This window comes from Nycticebus coucang, chromosome 3 (genome assembly GCF_027406575.1).
Source record: "Nycticebus coucang isolate mNycCou1 chromosome 3, mNycCou1.pri, whole genome shotgun sequence".
In the NCBI taxonomy this organism is placed as follows: domain Eukaryota; kingdom Metazoa; phylum Chordata; class Mammalia; order Primates; family Lorisidae; genus Nycticebus; species Nycticebus coucang.
This window is the reverse complement of record NC_069782.1, coordinates 139,606,876-139,628,445: the sequence shown is the minus strand read 5'-3', so window position 1 is coordinate 139,628,445 and position 21,570 is coordinate 139,606,876. Positions and strand designations below refer to the sequence as shown.

Genomic DNA, 21,570 nt, shown 5'->3' with positions numbered 1-21,570 from the left:
CTGCAAGCTGAGGAGCCATCTTTAAAAAGCTCCAGCCTTATCTTTTAAAATATGACATTCCAGAGATGGAATTTTCAAAATGGGAGATGAATGGATTTATAGGGTAAATTAGTTATTAGATGAGGTAATTAAATATACTTTACACTATTTCCATGAAATGGTATTTTACTTTCAACCTGGCAATATTTAGACACCCATCTACCAAGATTTTTCTGTGAATACCAAGTTTCTAGTTTTCTTTAACTTAAAAGTAAATGATAGGAAAATGCAGGGTGATTATAATACTAAAGCCATTTTAATAAATTTAATAGGCACCCTAATTTCAAGCTCAGTAAAAAGCACATCAGATGTTTCCAAATTAATGATTGGTCAAATTGGATTTTCTAAAAGTAATCTTTAGATTTTAAGTAGTTTTTCTGTTGTTTTATATTTATGTTGACGAACAGAGAAGAAATTTTAAGCGATGGTGTACATAAACTGTCGGTCATATTTAGTATTTGCTGAAATAATTTGCAAAACAAAAAGAATAACAATATGAAATACTTTCAGTTTTAAATAGATGGAAATTGTTAGTAGTTGAAAGTTTATAAAATATCAAATTAAAGCAAAAAATTGTCAGAAATGTTGCATTAGTATTTCACCAAAGATAGGGAACCATTTTGTCCTGAAACATGACACCAGCGTTCTTTAATGTCAAACATGAATTTTCGCTATTCTTTCTATTACTGGAAGTCAGTCTTCAAAACGATAAATATTTAACTACTATTTACATTCACATACATCCATCACTGGTTATTTCTCTTACTACATTTTATTAAGTTTACACAACTCAACACAGCAGCGCTGGAAAACGTCTATTGCACACGATAAATTTTGCCCTACTTATGTGTATTTATCTAGTTTCATCAGTTTCACAGAAGCGCTCATCACTCACTTTACTACACTTTTTAAGCTAGTTTTGAATGTTTCATCACAAGCTTTGTAAACTCTTAGGAAAATAAAAATCCTTCAAATAAACCAACATTCTAGGCCTTAAGCTGTCAAATAAAATCTCAAACGAACAAAGCAAAACTTGACCCTTATGCTTTCATGTCCCCTAAATGGGCTGAAAGGGCTTCTCCGGGCCTATTCACTACCCCCAACCTACTCACGCATGGTAAAGCCGACTTTGAAAATTCACGACCCAAGCCACACGGTTCACCCCAGTCACAAGGTGGTAACATTAATGGAAAACGGTGGTGTAGCTGAGAACTCTTCGATCGGGCCTTCTTGGAAAGTACGCTTTCAGGACAAAGCAAAACGCGTTGTTTACAAACTCTCACGTCCCTTTTCACCCCAATGTCACTAGTTGACTTCAGAGGCACCGTCCAGGGTGGTTTCGTTGTGGGCGGCATTTCACTTACACACCTTCGCGCGCGCACACACACGCGCACACGCACAACTCCCCATACATTCCAGAGGCCTCTTGAGACCAAAAAGATGAAATACAGTCTCAGGCCATAACCCCCCAATTTGAGCTATTTTAGTTCAAAATATCCAGTAACATCCCTGAAAAGAAGAGAAAGGAGATGAGGAAAAAGGAAATTATTTCCCCCAAATCACTGGGCTCCCTTCTCTCCAACCTCATAAACAGCCAGAATGACAGAGACTGCCCAGAGAGGCAGCGAGAAAACTTCAAACGCCAGGAAGCCGCGCAGAAGTTTAACTGCGACAGGAGATGGAGCCACAAAGGGGCCCCCGGCGCGTGTTCCCCAGCGCGCGCCCTGGTTCCTGCTCGCTTTCCCTTCCTCTTACTTTTGGATGATCTGGGGGAGGCCGGCTGGGGGCGGAGGCGGTGGCGGCGGCGGCGGCTGCATCCCTAGCGGGCCCGGGGGTACCGGGGACGCCTGGGCACCGGACACACTGCAGGCATCTCTGTCCGGTTGCTCCGGACCGCTGGGGTCCGCGTCCTGGCTCATGGCTGCTGCCAGCACCATTCGGGGCGCGACCCGCCCAGGATCGCAGCAAGAGAGCGCACCGGAGGGGCGGCCCCGGAGCGCCGGCGCTCACTGGCCGGGGTCCCGGTGCCTAGTCCCCTTGTCCTTCCCGGTGGCTCGAGGTGGAGACGTGAGGGGCGGGGAGGAGGCAGTCCCGGCGGCGCCGCCTCCTCCTTCTCCCACCGGTCTTGCTTGTCCGGCCTTGCCACGCAGGGGCGGTGGCCAGGGGGCGTCTCCCGGCCGGCTGGAGCTGCTCTGGGGCGGGGGCTGCTCCGAGTCGGGTGGTCCAAGAAGTTCTGCCCGCTGACACTGGGCGCAGCAAGTGAGGAGTGAGCGCGGCGTGTGCCACCGGCCACCGTGCGACCTCCAGCTTCCGAGTTGGACGCTCCACAGCACTACACACAGCTTGAAGAGGCGAGACACACTCCAGCCAGCTGCGGGCCGCGGAGGTCTCACGTCTCCCGGCACCCCTGAGGCCTCCGGCTACCCCCGGGGGCGGAACGCGCGGCCTCCAGCTGCTCCTGCCAAGCTAGGGCTGACAGAGCGCGCCCCGGACGTCCGCGCGCATCACCGGTGCGAAGTGCGCCGGGCTTGGCATCTTCCCGCGGCTGGAGCCCGACCAGCGTCACTTGAGCCCGAGAGATCTGACCCTGCGAGGGGGAAAAGCCTGGACCCTCCTCCAGGTCCGGGGGTCCTGTAACCTCTGGTCTCAAATGACTAGGCCCTGGGACTCCCCATGCTGGCAATTCCAGCTACATATTTCAGGGGACCTCAGCAACAGCCGGTGGGGCCGCGGTGGTTTCTCCTTCCAAGCATACGTCTAAATCTTGTTTATTGGCCAAATCTCAGTGGAAATGCAAAAGATGAAAAGGAGAGAGTTCGTGGACAATGTCTGTCATCACTGCCTCTGAAGAGCTGTTAACTCCCGGGCGCCCGCCTACGTTAGTCCCTCTGCGCACCCGGGTTCACAGCCGGGCCCCGGGTCGTCCTTCGCCTTTGAAGGCGGAGGAGCTGCCCTCCAAGGTGCAGCCTATGTCCAGGCGCGCGGGTCGGGATTTGAAAGTACCGGACAGAGCAGAATTACCTAGGAGCTGGGCAAAGACCAGGGAAAGTGGTTGGCCAGTAGACCTTACCGGCCATCGGGAGCACAGGAGTTCTGAATCCTGACGCCAGCGTCCCCCAGAAGCAGAGAACATAGTGTTTGGGGCGCTTCGGAAGCCAGAACGCCCGCCAGGCTGCTCCACGGCCCGGAGAGGAGCTTGCTGGGGTTCTCAAGCCAAACTGCTCTCCTCCTGAAGCCAGGCAGAGGACCATTCTGGAGATAAAGTCTCCGAGAACCGAATTCGTGGAAAGATGCTTTCTTCTCTCCCCAGACTGAATTTCCAGCCTTAAGAAATTCGCCTGTGCCTCCCTCGATTCTGCCATCCTACCTGAGGAGGGTTTCTCCTCTTCCTCCTCCTTTCTCCTCTGACATAAAATAACATTACCAATTCTTTATATTCATAAAGACCAATCAGATCGCCACAGATTGCAAAATTGAGTCTCATTTTAAAAAAGAAAAACCCAATTAAAAAAAAAAATTGGTGGCTCAGCGCCTGTGGCTCAAGCGGCTAAGGCGCCAGCCACATACTCCTGAGCTGGCAGGTTCGAATCCAGCCCGTCCTGCCAAACAACAATGATGGCTGCAACCAAAAAATAGCCGGGTGTTGTGGCAGGCGCCTGTAGTCCCAGCTACTTGGGAGGCAGAGGCAGGAGAATCGCTTGAGCCCAGGAGTTGGAGGTTGCTGTGAGCTGTGATGCCACAGCACTCTACCCATGGCAACAGTCTGAGGCTCTGTCTCAAAAAAAAATATATATATATATATATTTATATATAAATGTATATGTATATGGTTCTCTTGGGGTGATTTGTCTGAAAAAAGTGCAGCCTGTAAGAGGTGGTGGGAACTACAGTTCTGTCTGGTTCTCCCACTGGTTAGTTCATCATCTTTAGTTTCTATCACTAAACTGGTGACTGTGGTTTCCTTAAAACTTTATTTTCCATCCCCACCCTCACCTCCAGACTTCCTGGGTGAGAGGAAATTACCTAAAATTAACATTGCAGTTCTCCTGGAAATTGCAATGAAAACTTTTTATATGTTTGCATTGAAATCTCCTGCTGAAATTTGGTAGAAAGGGCTTTGTAGTCAAAAAGCCACACTTGTTTTTAAATCCAGACTCTGCAATATACTAATGGAATGACTTAACCTCTCTGAATTTCAGTTGCCAAATATGTAAGTCAAAAAACCTGGAGACCCTTGCTTGCAGAGTTGCTGTTGGGCTTAGAGATAAGGTATCTTTCCTATTTGATGAGACAAAATTCAATCTCGCTTTTATTTATTTATTTTTTTTGTAGAGACAGAGTGTCACTTTACCGCCCTCGGTAGAGTGCCATGGCGTCACACGGCTCACAGCAACCTCCAGCTCTTGGGCTTACAAGATTCTCTTGCCTTAGCCTCCCGAGTAGCTGGGACTACAGGCGCCCACCACAATGCCCGGCTATTTTTTTTGTTGCAGTTTGGCCGGGACTGGGTTTGAACCCACCACCCTCGATACATGGGGCCAGCACCCTACTCACTGAGCCACAGGCGCCGCCCTCAATCTCACTTCTATTACAAACAATTCTTTATATTTCAACCGTGTAAGCAAAATAGAACAACAAATTTCAAACCCCAGTGCCTAAAGTCACAACAGTTACCTAATTAAGTCTATCTTCATTACGTTTTTACTGGCAAAAAAGAAGGCCATATTATACGATGCAGCTCTCTGCATATCTCAAAATTAACATGCTAACATAAGTGACAAAATAAGAAATAACATGTTAATCTAGGTATTCACTGGGCTTGTCTTGCTTCCTTTCTGTAAGTTTGAAATTTTCAAAATATGAAACAATTAGGGAAAAATGAATGATTCACAAGGTGTTTTTCAGAAATCCCATTTCTGTTATATCTAATATTTGCAATTTGTGTGCTATGTAATAACTGAAAGTGGAATTACAGCAGATTAAAAGGCAACACCACAGCAAAAACCTAAAGCTCGTTCATGCCCTACCTCAGATCCCCACAAAAATGTTTTCCAGATGACATTGAAAAAGCAATTCCATTTCGCCATCTATCCACATCAGTAAAAACATCAAAAAGTTCCAGTGAAAAAACTATTCTTAAATTTATGTTTTCTCACTTCTTCCCAGGAAGAATGAAATAGCATAAAGGCTCCAGCTGGGGTGGTGGCACTTGCTTACGCCTGCTCTGTGCCCTCACTGCCCTCCTGAAGGGTGCGCTGCACCGTGGACCCAAGCCAGGGAAAGGCTGTGTGAGTCACGCAACTTGACAAATGGGGAGCATGACTCGGAGGTGAGGGCTGGTAACATCTCCCTTTGTTCCACTCTGCGGAAGCATCCTGTCTCTCCTTGACCTACAAGCATACTGTCATCAGGCAGTGAGACTATATTGTTTAGGAATACACAGAACATTTAACGAGAGTCAGCTGCTAAGTGGTTTCACAGATTTTACTTTATACTCATGGTAACCCCATGAGGTGTCTACTTTTAATCTGTGCTTTATGATTAAAGAAGCTGAGGCCCAGAAAGCCTCTGATAAGAACTTATTCAAGGTCTTCTGGCTTTTAAAGGGCAGAAACAGGACTGCAGGGTAAGTCAGTATGTCCCTAAAGCTCACCCTCTGACCCCTCTCTACACTGCCTCAGTGACTGAAATGGAGCTGAGACCCCACCTGTCTTCTTTTGTTGTGATGCTGCTGTGACTATAAAATGCCACCTGTATTGTGATGCAGCTCTGCCACTCATATCTCTCCACATCAGTAAATGAATAGGTGATATCTGAATTGACACCCTGCAGATAAGAAAATTCAAAGAAATAAAGCAACCTGGTAGGAAGTGGTAGGAGACAGTAGCAAATAAAACCTATGTCTCTATCCTACTAGGGCCATTCTCCAATTTGCCGGGGAAACTAGCACTCTGGCTCATTTCATAATATTAGCAAATATTCTGTAAATGCTTACTGGGTTCCAGGCACTGATTATAGAAGCTTCCTCATGCCTTGATTTACTACTAGCATCTTGCAGATAGAGAAGCTTGAAGAACCTGCTGAAAGCAGCGCTGAGATTCAAACACTGGTCTGAATCACTGTGACCCTGTGTCCTCTACTGAAAAGGGAAATGGCTCTCCTCACTGGCCAACTGTGAGCATTCATCTCTGCAGATGAGATCATTTTACCTGTGCTGCTTTTCCACAGACATACACTATTACTGTTAGTTTTTTAAGTAATAGTTTACTTAGTAGATTGTAAAGTTTGATGACACAGACATTCTCATATACTGTGGGTGTCAGCTGATGCAACATCCTTGGAAGTGAATTTGAACTGTCTATTAACATTGCAAAAATTGAAACTGACTTAGCAGTTACCCTTATAGGAATTTATCCTTTGAGTTTATCTGTAGTCATAATCAAAGATGCGTGTACAAGGGAGTTTCTTGTAGCCTTGTTCATAATAAGCAAAAACTGGAAACAAACTCCAGAGCAGGGTGCACTGCTTAAATAAAGATGGTCCTACCTGTAAGAGAATACAATGTAGCCCTTAAAGAGAAGGAGCTAGAAAATACACACTGCAAGGGAAAGATTCCGGCTATATTATTAAGTAGAAAATGTAGGTTCTTGAGAAGTATTGTAGTATGACTAAATTTGCATGAATTCAAAAAGCATAGAACTTTTCTGGAAAAATTATACAAGTAATTATTAACAGGAAGTACCTCTGGAAATTGGTATAGGACAGGAAACTTTTCCTTTTATGACCTTTTGTATTATTTGACTAGTTGAAATAAAATGTTATTAAAGTATACACACTTTGAATTTCTTGCTATGAACATGTTATTGTTTTATTAGCAGATGATAACAAATCTTAATGATTAATTTTTTCAACTAGTAATCACTGACAACAACACTTAGTACACTAATAGATGTTTACTTTTTTTTTTTTTTTTGAGAAAGAGTTTCATGTTGTCGCCCTCGGTAGAGCGCTATTGCATCATAGCTCACAGCAACCTCAAACTCTTGGGCTCAAGCAATTCTCTTGCCTCAGCCTCCCGAGTAGCTGGACCTATACCCACCTACCACAAAACCCGGCTATTTTTAGAGACAAGGTCTTGCTCTTGCTCAGGCTGGTCTCAAACTCCTGAGCTCAGGCAATCCACCTGTCTCAGCTGCCCAGAGTGCTAGGATTACACGCGTGAGACAAGGCACCCAGCCTAAGTTGTTTATTTTTAAAGCAAAAATTTATCTGAAAGAATAAAGATACATATTAGGTAATATATTGTCCAGACAATATATTAGGTAATATATTGCCCTATCCTTTTGATATAGAGATAGTTAAATCGTTAGATCATTAAGATGCCAGCAGTCATGTTGATACAGTTATAATTGACTAGTATGACAATTATGGACACATACGCCTCAGCCTAGCAAATCATCTTAGCCATAAGATGTTAACTATTGTCTGGGTGTTAATAATAACAATTATCATTTCTTAACTATTTCCCTCTGACATAATATTTCTCATTTTTTCCTCACAATCACTCACGACCACTTTATTAGGTGGTTGTTTTCATGCCCATTTTACAGATAAGAAAACTGATGCTCAATGAAGTTCAGCCACCTGGCCAGCTAGTAAGGGGAGGAGCTACGGACCAGACCTAACTCCAGATTCTCTTACTCCTGGAGCTGACCTTTTAACTACTCTGAGTGGTGTTTCTTGGTGTTGAGGCTTTTAAGACTGGAAGCTCCTCTACCAAATCCTCAAGCTTTGTCCCTCTCTGCTGTCTCCAATACCCCATCCTTTGGTTTCCCATCTCTGCACACTCCCTGGCTTCTTTTTTCTACCCCTCTGGGGTGAGCTTTAACTGTTTGCTGGTCCCTCTTTCAGACCAGATTATAATTTTATTTTTGCTTGAACTGTGGAATCCCTGCAGATGCTTGAAAACAATCATAAAATAAAATCCTGTCCTGGCTTCACAACGGATCGTCTGTCTCTGAAAACCCAGGAGAGACAGTGGCTGAAGGATGCTGTTTAAAAATAATATGGTTACTCATGGAACTGGATGCACATGTGAATTTGAAGGAGACAGTCAGGGAACTTTAGCTGAGGAAAAGTGAGGACATGACCCAGGAGTCTCTTTTCTGCCCAACAACTCACTGAGAACTTCCCTTATTGGCTGCAGGGAAAGGCTTAGCCTCCACCTCTCTGTGGGGGAAATTTACCAGCCAGTCCCCTGGACCCTTGGTAAGCCCCATGAGTATTGTATTGTAGTCAGAGTAGCCGTTGGTTGGGCGTCAGGAAATCCAGGGTCTGGACCGTTAGATACATCCCTGAACAAGAAAGCAGTTATCCCAAGTCAGGAGTGACATCAGCATCTTTGCCTACCCCCAAAGCATCACTGCTCCAAGACCCAGGTGGCTATAGCTCTTTCCTCCACCACATGTTCAGTACCTGATGATAAATTAACAACTGCAGATGGAGTCCAGAATCGCAAGGGTCCAGACAGCACAGGACAGGATTATCTGGGCATGGCTTCCTGGGAAAGTAGAGTTTTGAGCTGCGCTTCAAGGGAGCCAAAGAGTGTCTCTCATTTGCTGTTTCCCAGAGAAAGCAGGCCAGGATACAATCGGTTACCAAGGGCTGTAAGACAAGTTGCAGCTGCATATTTTTTGGAGGGGGATGGTAAAGGATGGCTAGCGATATGAAACAAATGTGGGAGAAACGTTAGCCAGTAGCTAATTGCATGATTTAAGTTCCATGGGGCTCGGCACCCCCTGTGGAGCCCCAGCTTCCACACTGTCAGCTTAATCCCTGGGGAATGTCTCTGTCATTCAGAGGCCTGTGGTGTGACTCTTGGCCCCAGCCAAGCAAAACAGCCCATCTCAGAGGTGGGGGATTCCTTTATCCAACCCCTCCCCCCAGTCGCCTCCTCTGTCTTTTCTTATCACCCAGGATGTCTATCTGTCAGGCAAGTTGGTCAGAGAATAAACATCTCAGGCAGTTTGCCCACCAGCTCTGGGATCAGGTGACCATTATGGAAGGCAACACCGGAGGCCTTTGCATGCCAGAGTGACGCCAGGAACAGTGAGAGCCTGTGGTGTGCTGACCTCACTGAGTGGGCACCCGTGCAGCTGGCCGGGAGCGAGTAGACAGTGCCGTTCCTGGTGTGGCCTCTTTGGTCATCCCAGGGCCACCCCATACAGGAGACCCTGCCCAGCCCTCTGTCAGCATAGGCACCAGAGGCAGAAAGGCTGGATTAGAAACCCAGCCCCATGGTCTGCCAGCTGTGTGACATGACGCAAGTTATTCCATCTCTCTGAGGAATACAGTGACCCCAGCCTGAAAATGGGAATACAATAGGCACAGTGGCTCATGCTTGTAATCCTAGCTCTCTAAGAGGCCGAGGCAGGTGGATAGCCTGACCTCAGGAGTTTGAGAACAGCCAGAGCAAAAGTGAGACCCCATCTCTACTAAAAATAGAAAAACTAGCTGGGTGTTATAGCAGATGCCTATAGTCCCAGCTACTCCGGAGGCTGAGACAAGGGGATCACTCAAGCCCAAGAGTTTGAGGTTGCTGTGAGCTAGGATGCCATGGCATTCAGCAATTTTTCCAGGGCACAGGGGAAGAAAAAGTGAAAATGGGCATGGTAGTGCCAACATCATAAGGCTACTGCGACGAACCATTGTAAAGTACGTAGTACATAGGCCTGTGTCACTTGGCATGGGATTGGGGCTCAATAAACTGTTATTAGCCGTTTTTCTGATGATTACCGGACTTCCCATTAGAGAAGTTCAGCAGTCATGATACCTGGTCTGCTCTTGAAAAGAGGATGGTTGCTCTGGATCAGGATGTCAGTCACCTTGTGCACATTTAAGCTCTACGGTGAAAACCATCTGTAAGATAAACTGGAAAAAAAGGGGGGGGGCATTGTCAGAACACCGTGTAAGGAATTCACAGACTTGTGTTTGGGTCCTAGTTCTGCCCTTTCCCAGTGACATGAGCATGTTACATAAACGCTCTGCCTCAGTCTCCTCATCTGTAAGATGGGGATGACAAATCTCTCTTCCCTGTTGATGTGAGGGCTGAACACAAGGCGGCACCTAGAGGCACCTCTGCACACGTGGCTGGAATGACGTCCTTGTGTTTGACCAGTCACATGACACCAGCCAGCTCAGAAAACCTGCATATCTGGTGAGAACAGGATGACCAAGGTAGCAGACAGGGTGACAGCAATGATTCTGTCTGGATTTAGAAGGTAGAGAATTCAGTGGGGGTGGGGTATCTCACAAGGTTTCCCCGAGGAACTTGACTTTTGATGATTTGAAGAAGTTGTGTTAATATTGTGGAGGGGCGAAGGGGTTTGGGGGATTCATTATATTTGATGTATTTATGAGGTACATGTGAAATTTTGTTACATGCATAAAACTTGACCAAGCCAGGGCATTTAGGGTATCACCATCTGAGTATTTATCAGCCTCTGTGTTGGGTATATTTCAAGTCCTCTCTTGTAGCTATTTTGAAAAATGCAAAACAATGTTAAATATAGTCACCCTTCTCCGCTATAAAACATTACAATTTATTCCTTCTAATTGTATTTTTGTACCCCTTAACCAACCTCTCTGCATCTTCTCCACTCCGTGAGGGTTTTAACATGTGTCTGCTCCACACTCCTGCTCTCTCACCAGGAATCCACCCAAGGAAGAGTACATAAGCCCGTCTAAACCATCTAAGGGTTCGACTGGGTCCCCAGAAAAGATATTTAACATCCTAATCCCTGGACGTGTGAATGTGACCTTATTTAGAAATAGGGCCTTTGTAGATGTTGTCAAGTTAGGATGTGGTCATCAGGGTGATCCAGGATGACCTGGGGTCTTCCAAGAAGAGGGGGATTTAGACAGAGATACAGTGAGGCTGCCACGTGATGATGAGCAGAGGCTGGCAATCAGCTGCAAGCAGAAGAATGCCAAAGACTGACAGCCGCCACGGAAGCGTGGAAGAGGCGAGAGGGAATCCACCCAGAGCCTCACAGGAGCATGGCCGGCCGCCCCTGGGTTTCTGACTTCTGGCCTTCAGAAATGTGAAACAATACATCTCTGCTGCTTAAAGCCGCCTGGTTTGCGGTACTTTGTTATGACATCACTGAGAAACTAACATAGGAAGGAGAAGGACTAGGGAAAGGGAGGAGCTGAAGGGTTTTGTTTGCTTGATCTGAGAGTCCAGAAAACTAGATGGAACTCCAGGACCCCTCGCCCCTGTCCTCATTCTGGGAGGGCTTCAGCTCCCAGGAAGGTGAAGTAGGAGGACCAAGTAAGAAACAGAGGCAGGCTGGCTCAGCGCCCGTAGCTCAGCAGTTAAGAGCGCTGGCCACATACACCGGGGCTGGCCAGTTCGAACCTGGCTTGGGCCTGCTAAGCAACAATGACAACTGCAACAAAAAAACAGCTGGGTGTTGTGGCGGGCGCCTTCAGGCCCAGCTACTTGGGACTCGCTTAAGCCCAAGAGTTTGAGGTTGCTGTGAGCTGTGACGCCTCAGCACTCTACCAAGGGCCACATAGTGAGACTCTGTGTCAAAAAAAAAAAATACCAAAAAACTACAGAGGTGATGGTGTGTCTCCCACGTCTGGCATTGGAAGGCCCATATGCTACTTTGTTCCACTATTAGTAATGCTAAAGTGCCTCATTTGGTTAAAGCACATCTTATCTCTTTCTTCTCAAAATAGAAATAATCTCTGTACTTAGACTTCAAGACTATCTAAGTATACTATTCGCCAACAGTCATTCACCCGATGTTTTTTGCATCTATTAATGATCCTTTCCACAATCATTTATTACAAATGCAGGTGCTCTGAGAGAGAAGGAGGGAGTGGAGTGGGGTCTTGGTGTGTGCCACACCTTTTGGGGGCAAGACACGATTGTAACAAATGCAATCAGTGTAACCTGGTTTCTTGTACCCTCAATGATTCCTCAACAATAAAAAAAAAAAGAGAGAGAGAGAGAGGAGGGAGGGAGGGAGGAGAAAGAAGGAAGAAGAAGAAAATGTCTCTAGAAAAGCAAAATGTTAAAACTGAGGGGTAAAAAGCTGGATATACCATATTATTATGTCTACTTCTGTGTATGTTCAAATTTGTCCCTAATAAAAAGTTAAATAAGCAAAAAAAAAAAAAAAAAATGAAAGTGCTCTAATTTTATCAATTCTTTAACATTTATTGGTTGATTTCTTTTGTAATGGAAGAACTTGTGGCGTTTTACTCCTCACACGTCTTTCTTCCTCCTCTCTTCTTTTTCTCTCTTTTTTTCTTTTCTTTTTCCTCTTCTTCTTCCTCCTCCTCACCTTCCCCCCCTTCCTCATTCTTCTTTCCCTCTCTCTTATATGTGACTATAGACTTAGAGATTCTTTTTTATTCACTGTTTTTAGAATCCAGAACCATCATTATTCCCTCAAACTGTCCTAACCATGGTCAGGGAGAGACTCTTCAGGTCCCTTTGACATGTTCTCTTTGTTTTTTGGTTTGTTTTTTTTTTTGCAGTTTTTGGCCAGGGCTGGGTTTGAACCTGCCACCTCCATCATATGGGACCAGCGCCCTACTCCATTGAGCCACAGGCGCCACCCCCTTTGACAGGTTCTTTTGACACTTTGTTAATTTCTCTCTTAAAGCTCACTTTGTACTTTCCCTGTTCCAAACACAGAATCAGCCATTTCTCTAAAGAGTCTTTGTTTCTTTTAGTGGGAAAGGTATTTAGAAACCACTATCTGGGTGCTAAATGTGCTTATTGCTACTGGGGTGTCAACGATCAAGCTCCATTAGGAAATATGTTTTAATTATGTGTTTGTAGCTCTCTCCCTTCCCCACAGTAAGAAACCAAGGTTCCCAAAAGCATAAATATATTTACTCACCTGTCCTATTCAGCAATACCATAAAACTGTTTCAGAAGGACTACCCCAACACCACTTTCCAAAACAAACCAACCTAGTAAGGTTCAAGTTATTTTTATTTATTTATTTAGAGACAGAGCCTCAAGCTGTCACCCTCGGTAGAGTGCTGTGACATCACAGCTCACAGCAACCTCCAACTCCTGGGCTCAAGCGACTCTCCTGCCTCAGCCTCCCAAGTAGCTGGGACTACAGGTGCCCACCCAGCTATTTTTTGGTTGCAGCCATCATTGTTGTTTGGCAGGCTGGGGCTGGATTCAAACCCACCAGCTCATGTGTGTGTGGCTGGCACCCTAGCTGCTTGAACGGCAGGTACCAAGCCTCAAGTTGTTTTTTAAGTTATTTTTGTTCTTACCACATATTTCAAATGTGTACAGTTAGAATAGCATATTCAAATATTAAATTCATTTGTTTCTACTTTATATTCGATATTTGTATTTGAATCTGAGATTTACCTTTTTTGTCCTTTCTGATTTAATTTTTTGATTCAAAAGTTAAAATTATGGGTGGCACCTGTGGCTCAAGGAGTAGGGCGCTGGTCCCATATGCTGGAGGTGGTGGGTTCAAACCCAGCCCCGGCCAAAAACCACAAAAAAAAATAAAAATAAATAAAAATAAAAATAAAAATAAAAAAGTTAAAATTATAAGAAAAGGTGTACTCAAAGAAGAAGACTCACTTTCATCCTTCCATACAATTTCCCACTCATTCATTTAATTCATTTCTGGTTATTTTCTCTCTTCTCTCTCTGAATCTTTAATATATACATACTTTTATTTTCCTTTCTTTCACAAAAGGTTTGTTTTTTGTTTTTTTTTTTTAGAAATATGGTCTCACTATGTTGCCCAGACCGGAGTGCAATGGCTATTCATACTACACTATGCCTTAAACTCTTGTCTTTTTTTTTGTAGAGACAGAGTCTCACTTTATTGCCCTCCGTAGAGTGCCGTGGCATCACACAGCTCACAGCAACCTCCAACTCCTGGGCTTAAGCAATTCTCTTGCCTCAGCCTCCCAAGTAGCTGGGACTACAGGCGCCCGCCACAGCGCCCAGCTATTTTTTGGTTGCAGTTCAGCTGGGGCCGGGTTTGAACCCGCCACCCTCGGTATATGGGGCTGGCGCCCTACCGACTGAGCCACAGGCGCCGCCCTAAACTCTTGTCTTTAAGTGATCTTCCCCCTTAGTCTTCCCAGTAGCAACAACTACTTGTATAATGGTCATTATACAGGGTGGCTATAAAATTGGCATGCAATTTTAAATAGTGTGCCATTTAAAATTGCACACGAACTTTATAGCCACCCTATATATATTCTATTCAATGAACTGTCTCTTTTACCCATTTTTATGTGGGACTTTGGTTTTTCCTCTTTCAATTTTAAAAACTTTTTTTTTTAAGAATTCTTTATATGTTAGGGAGATTAGACATTTATCTTTCATGTAGTAGATGACAAATATTTCCACTTACTTTATTATTTGTCTTCTGATTTTGCTCATGGCATTTATTGTCATGCCAATGTTACTTTATTTTTTGTGTAGTGAAACTTATCAATCTTTTTTGCATCTAGATTTTGAGTCAGGATTAGAAAAAGTTTCACTCCAATATCTTCGGAATCTTAATGGTACTATGGTTATGAAGGAGAGTATCCTTGTTTTTTTTGTTTGTTTTTTTGTTTTTTTGGCCGGGGCTGGGTTTGAACCCACCACCTCTGGCATTTGGGGTCAGTGCACTATTCCTTTGAGCCACAGGCACCACCCAGTATCCTTGTTTTTTGAAAATACCTGCTAGTCAGGGGTGAACTCTCATGGTTCTCTCAACACCCCTTATTAAAAGGACCAGCTTTCTTCTAAGATCTGAGATACCATCTTCATCACAGGCTAAATCTCCACTGGTACTTAGGTCTAATTCTGGACTTTCTGTTTTATCCTAATAGTCTTCCTGTTCATTTACTAGTTTTAATTACAGGCCCTTTATGATATCATTTAGTATTTGACAAGACTTGTCTATTCTCACAGCTCTTCTTTTTTGGAATTTTGCGTGGGCTTTTTCTTTCCCATATATGCTATGCAATCAATTTGTCTAGGCTAAAAAGTGGTGTTTTTCTGTGATGGGAGACTTTTTATTACTACTTCTACCTTGTTACTTGTTTTTGGTTTATTCAGGTTTGGGATTAGGGTCATGTTAAAATAGTCTATTATCTTGAGAGAATTAGATTTTTTATGATGCTGAGTTGTCTCATCAAAGAAAAAGGACTGCCTCTGCCTCCCAAGTAGCTGGGACTACAGGCGCCCGCCACAATGCCTGGCTATTTTTTGTTGTAGCCATCATTGTTGTTAGGTGGGCCCAGGCTGGATTTGAACCCACCAGTTCAGGTGTACGTGGCTGGCGCCTTAGCTGCTTGAGCCACAGGTGCTGAGCCACAGGTGCCAAGCCACTATGGGGGTGTTTTAAAGTTCTCCTCAAAGAAGTTTTGATGGTTTTAGTGGTATCAGATAAAACACTTGACACTCCAACAGATCAAAGCAAAATTTTATTACAGAAAAAGTGATACCAGACCAGAGGAGAGAGCCGAGCACATTACCACACTGACACCAGCTGCCAGACTTGCAACCTAGAGGGACAAGAGACAGGGAGCCAGATGGATATCCAGCCAGGTCAGAGGTGGGTCCACTGCTCCTGGGACTAAGTGCCCACTTCATGGTACCAAGGCCCTAGGGATTCCAAATTAGTTATGTGAATGGCTATTTTTAGAGTCAGACTTGCCTATTACAAAATCACATTTTCCTATTCGTGACTTTGTAATTCCTTTATTAGGTGTTTACTGCCAAGATATTAGGTAAACAATTTCCTAGCAGATAATGTTAGAATTCCCGAATAGTTCACACATTTCTTCTTAGTTTGTTTCTAAATATTTTATGTTCTTTTGTTTTTATAAAAAATAGAATTTCCATCCAGGCATGGTGGCTCATCCCGTAATCCTAGCATTCGAGGAGGCTGAGGTAGGTGGATGGCTTGAGCCCAAGAGTTGGAGGTTGCTGTGAGGTATGACACCCCAGCATTCTACCAAGGGCAACAGAGTAAGACTCTATCTCAAAAAAAATAGGATTTCCTCTTTCATTACCTTCTCTAACCAGTTATTGTTTATATAAAAATATATTTGCACATTTATATTTCTATATTATTCATCTGTCTACATAAAATTTTGCATGTACACCTATAGAATTATTTTGCCTGTGTTTGTTTGTTTGTTTGTTTTTTTGAGACAGTCTCACTATGTTGCCCTTGGTAGAGTGCTGTGGCATCACAGCTCACAGCAACCTCAATCTCTTGGACTTAAGTGAGTCTCTTGCCTCAGCCTCCCTAGTAGCTGGAAATACACGCACCTGCCACAACGCCTGGCTATTTTTTTGTTGTAGTTGTCATTGTTGTTTAGCAGGCTGGGGCCGGGCTCGAATGTGCCAGCCTCAGTGTATGTGGCCTGCGCCCTACTGAGCTATGGGTGCCAAGCCTGCCTGTGTTAGTTTTATAATTATGACTTTTGAGTTTTCCAGATAATCTATCACAAGATTTGGGGCAGCGCCTGTGGCTCAGCGGGTAGGGCGCCGGCCCCATAAGCCGAGGGTGGCGGGTTCAAACCCAGCCCCGGCCAAACTGCAACAAAAAAATAGCTGGGTGTTGTGGCTGGTGCCTGTAGTCCCAGCTACTTGGGAGGCTGAGTCAAGAGAATCGCCTAAGCCCAAGGATTTGGAGGTTGCTGTGAGCTGTGTGATGCCACGGCACTCTACTGAGGGCGATAAGGTGAGACTCTGTCTCTACAAAAAAAAAAAAAAAAAAATCTATCACAAGATTCAAATAGAGAGTTTTACTTTATTTTTCCTTTTCAGTTCCTATGCCTTTAGTGGTTTTCTCTTTGCTGCCTGCATTGGTTAATATCTCTAATATGTTAAATAATAGTAGACATACTGGGCATCCTTGCCTTATTCCTGACCTCATGTGCTTATTCAGTAAGTGACATTCTGACTTTCCTGATATATACAGGATTTATTTTAAATTGCACATGAACTTTATGGCCACCCTCTATATTTATTATATGCATATACATGCTTATATATACATTTGTTATGTAAAATGATTTTTTTTTCTTTTTTGAGACAGAGTTTCATTCTGTTGCCCTCGGTAGAGTGCCATGACATCACACAGCTCACAGCAACCTCGAACTCTTGGGCTTAAGTGATTCTTTTGCCTCAGCCTCCCGCGTAGCTGGGACTACAGGCGCCCACCACAACACCCAGCTATTTTTTGTTGCAATTGCCACTGGTACATGTGAAACTTAGTAAATGTAGAATATAAATGTCAACACAATAACTAAGAAAATGCCAGGAAGGCTATGTTAACCAGTGTGATGAAAATATGTCAAATGGTCTGTAAAGCCAGTGTATGGTGCCCCATGATCACATTAATGTACACGGCTATGATTTAATTTAAAAAAAAGAAGAAGACAAATGAATGGCAAACATATGAAAAATGCTTATCATCCCTGATCATCAGAGAAATGCAAATCAAAACCACCCTGAGCTATCACTTAATCCCAGTAAGAATGGCCCACATCACAAAGTCCCAAAGCTGCAGATGCTGGAGTGGATGTGGAGAGAAGGGAACACTTTGATACGGTGGGACTGCAAACTAATACAGCCTTTTTGAAGAAAAGTATGGAGAATCCTCAAAGAACTCAAATTAGACCTTTCATTTGATCCCCAAATCCCATTACCAGGCATCCATCCAGAAGAAAAAAAAAATCATTTTAGGGCAGCGCCTGTGGCTCGGTGAGTAGGGCGCCAGCCCCGTATGCCGAGGGTGGTGGGTTCAAGCCCAGCCCCGGCCAAACTGCAACAAAAAAATAGCCAGGCGTTGTGGCGGGCGCCTGTAGTCCCAGCTGCTCGGGAGGCTGAGGCAAGAGAATCGCGTAAGCCCAAGAGTTAGAGGTTGCTGTGAGCCGTGTGACGCCACGGCACTCTACCCGAGGGCGGTACAGTGAGACTCTGTCTCTACAAAAAAAAAAAAAAAAAAAAATCATTTTATCTTAAGGACATTTGCATTAGATTGTTTATTGAAGCTCAATTTACAGTCACCAAGATGAGGAAACAACCTAAATACTCATCAACTCAGGAATGGATTAATAAACTGTGGTATATGTATACTGTGGACTACTAACAGCCATAAAAAAGATGCTAGCTTTACATCTTTTGTATTAACCTTGATGGAGTTGAAACACATTCTTCTTAGTGAAGTATCACAAGAATGGAAAAGGAAATATGCAATGTACTCAATACTAATATGAACCCAGTAGACAATCTAATACATGCCCACAGAGGAGAAAAACTCAATTTAATTCAAGTTGGGGGGAGGGGAAAGGAGTATGAGGGAGAAAGGAGGGAGGGGGATGAGTGTGCTCCCACTTAATGGGCACAAATTTAGGGTCTATGACACACTTCCTGGGTGCAGGACACAACTACAACAGAGACTTTACCGAACAAATGCAAACATTGTAACCCAATTGTTTGTACCCTCATATTAATCTGTACCCTCATAATAACCCTCATATTTAAAAAAGAAAAAGCTTTTGTTTGGTGGCCTTCTGTCCTGGTTTTTGCTTAGAACAGAATACCTGTAACTGCATAATTTATAAAGAAAAGTCTTACAGTGATGAAGGCTAAGTCCAAGGTCAAGGAGCCATATCTGGTGAGAACCTTCTGCTAAGTGGGGACTCTCTGCAGAGTCCGTAGGTAGGATGAGGGGCTTGACTAGCTCAGGTCTTTCTCTTCTTGTAAAGCCACCAGTCCCACTTCCATGATAACTGATTAGTCCATTAACCCCTTAATCTATTAAACCATGAATGGATTAAACATTCATGAGGGCAGTGCCAATCACCTCTTAAAGACCCTACCTCTCAATACTGCCATACTGGGGATTAAATTTCAACACGACTTGGGGGTGGGGGGGCGGTGTGCAGAAATATTCAAACCCTGACACCATTATGGGCTTTCCATGTGGTAAATCGGTGGCCATTCATATCATTTTCCTCTTCCTGGAGTGACCTTCCTTGGTCTTAATCATCAGCTGTTGTTCTGACATTGTCGGAATGGAGTGGGCGCCTTTCTTTGTGTTCCCACAGCATCTAGAAACACCCTCATCACCACCTGTCCTGCATTTGCCTCTTAGGGCTACGTCGCCTGTGAGGCTGTGAGCAGCTCTGTGAAGGCAGAGTGATTTTGTCTTACCACCATGTCCCCTAGATATTACAGGGCACCTCACCACCTGCCAGGTGCTAATTAAACACTTGCTCAATAAGTGAATGAACACACGCCCCAGCTCTTTTAAGATCATACCTAACAAGGGAGAAGAACTTAAGTCAATTAGGAGCATTATTAGTATGTAGCAATTAAAAACAATAATCATGAACATTACATGGAAACTTAAGAAAGTAATTATGTGAGAATATTAAGTGATAGACAAGTTACTCAAATTGCTTTTGGCCTGATCTGGAAAACAGGGCTATTAACATTTACTATATTGGTTTGTTGTGATGAGTAAGTGAGAGGAAATAGGTAAAAGTTTAACATAGCACCCACTACAAACATGTGTTTGATGAATGGTAGTCATTTTGTCATCATTGACAATAAAAGTAAGTGAAAGAAAAAACAGAATAAAAATAATTCTTTAACACCCGTAGCTCAGTGGGTAGGGCACCGGCCACATACACGGAGGCTGGTAGGTTCGAACTCAGCCCAGGCCAGCTAAACAACAATGACAACTGCAACAAAAAAAAAGCCAGGGCTTGGCGCCTGTAGCTCAGAGGCTAGGGCACCAGCCACATATACCAGAGCTGGCGGGTTAGAACCCTGCCCAGGCCTGCCAAACAACAATGACAACTACAACAAAAAAATAGCTGGGCGTTGTGGTGGGCGCCTGTAGTCCCAGCTACTTGGGAGGCTGAGGCAAGAGAATCACTTGAGCTCAGGAGTTTGAGTTTGAGGTTGCTGTAAGCTGTGACACCATAGGACTCTACTCAGGGTGACATAGTGAGACTCTGTCTCAAAATAATAATAATAATTCTTTTAGAGCTGTTGGAATTAAGGTTACAACAGATTTTTAACCATTTCTTTTCGTGCAACTGAATAATGTTATTTTATTTTTTCTATAATTTCAAACATTTTGTGATTAAAGTAAAAATGACCTGGGTTTATCACCAGTTCTCTGAGCCTCATTAATAAAGTAAAAGTAAGTAAAAATAATTCTCACTTTCTAGGGATTCAGTGAATCAAATTAATTTCTAAATGTGAAAGAATCTTGAATGTAGTCACTTCATTTTTTCCAGTTCTTTGTTTCTGCCTTAAATTCCCCCCCACCCCCACTCTGTGGTGTCTTTGTGAGGGATGTTCTGACCGTAAGACAGATCCTGAACAAAATAGGAGTCAGTAATCCAAGTGAAAAGCAGCTTGGGGCTGCACAGGACCTCAAAGAGTCGGTGTGTGTGTGGTGCAGGTGGGGGTGGGGGTGCGTAGGGGTACCCACAAAAAGAACCTGGAGTGACCAGGTAGTGAAGACAAACCCAGCATGCTGGGTCCTGGGCTTGGAAGGGCTCAAGAAAATGATATGAAGATCCGGCAGTGTAAGTAATATGCTCCAGGAGAGCATCCTCAGATCTTGCCAGGACTCAGTTGAGGCCTTTCTTTGCTTAAAACTAGCTCTACCTTCCCACCTCCCATACCTAAGTGACCCATGGGCCCCAGCCTGGCTGTTTGGATCTGAATGACATGAGTCTTTGACTCTTTTTCTCTAGACTGAGAAAAACATAGGTCTTGGCTACTTAATTTCTGCCCATTTCCAGAGTCACAGCAACTGATCAGCACCAGGAAGGTTGTTCCTGCTGCTGGATTTGTTGCATTCTGGCTCCAGAAATAGCACACATTCCCTGCCTCTGTGTGTTCTACCCACTCCCTCTGAGAACACACAACCAGAAATTGCATCAAAGGAGCATTGGTGCTAAATGTAAACAGTCGCATGTCTTTGGAGTTCTTTTGTTTTAAAAGTCCAGCAGCCTCCTTTGCACCTGTTAGCGGAGTATCAGCTTTCTCTGTCTCATTCATACCGTATGGGATAGTCAATCTAGTTTCAACTACAAAGTCAACAACATTTGGGAAACCCTGTCAGGCCATTACAGTTAAGCCTCACAAAAATTCTGCAAGGGAGGTATTACACGTACTGTGCCCATCTTGGGGATGAGACAACTGAGTCTCAAAAGATTTCAGAAATTTAAATAAGCATATATAGCAGAGCTAGGACTCCAAACTACGGGCCTACAGATACCAGAATATAGACATGGAATGCTGTGGTTTAAAGATTGTTCTGTATTGCTGCTCTGAAAACATAGGAATAATAGATAAAATATTTTAAAAGGTAATTTTTGCTCAAAAACATAATGTACATCTTCATGGATTACTCAAAATGAGTTTGAAAACCAAAATTTTTAAGTAAATGAAGAAATCTAACCCTTAGGAAAAAAGCCAACAAAATCAAA

The 21,570-nt window shown here is 43.9% G+C and overlaps 1 protein-coding gene across 2 annotated transcripts in view; it reads right to left on the bottom strand.

Annotated features, from left to right (window-relative positions):
- The window catches only part of RBM20 (RNA binding motif protein 20), a 213,455-nt gene extending 211,038 nt beyond the window's left edge, over positions 1-2,417 (bottom strand). For both annotated transcript variants that reach the window (XM_053585807.1, XM_053585808.1), the window contains exon 1: positions 1,795-2,417. In XM_053585807.1, the coding sequence (XP_053441782.1) occupies positions 1,795-1,976 (182 nt within the window). In that variant the 5' untranslated portion in view covers positions 1,977-2,417. The remainder of the gene's footprint in view (positions 1-1,794) is intronic.
- Positions 2,418-21,570: the final 19,153 nt, after the last annotated feature.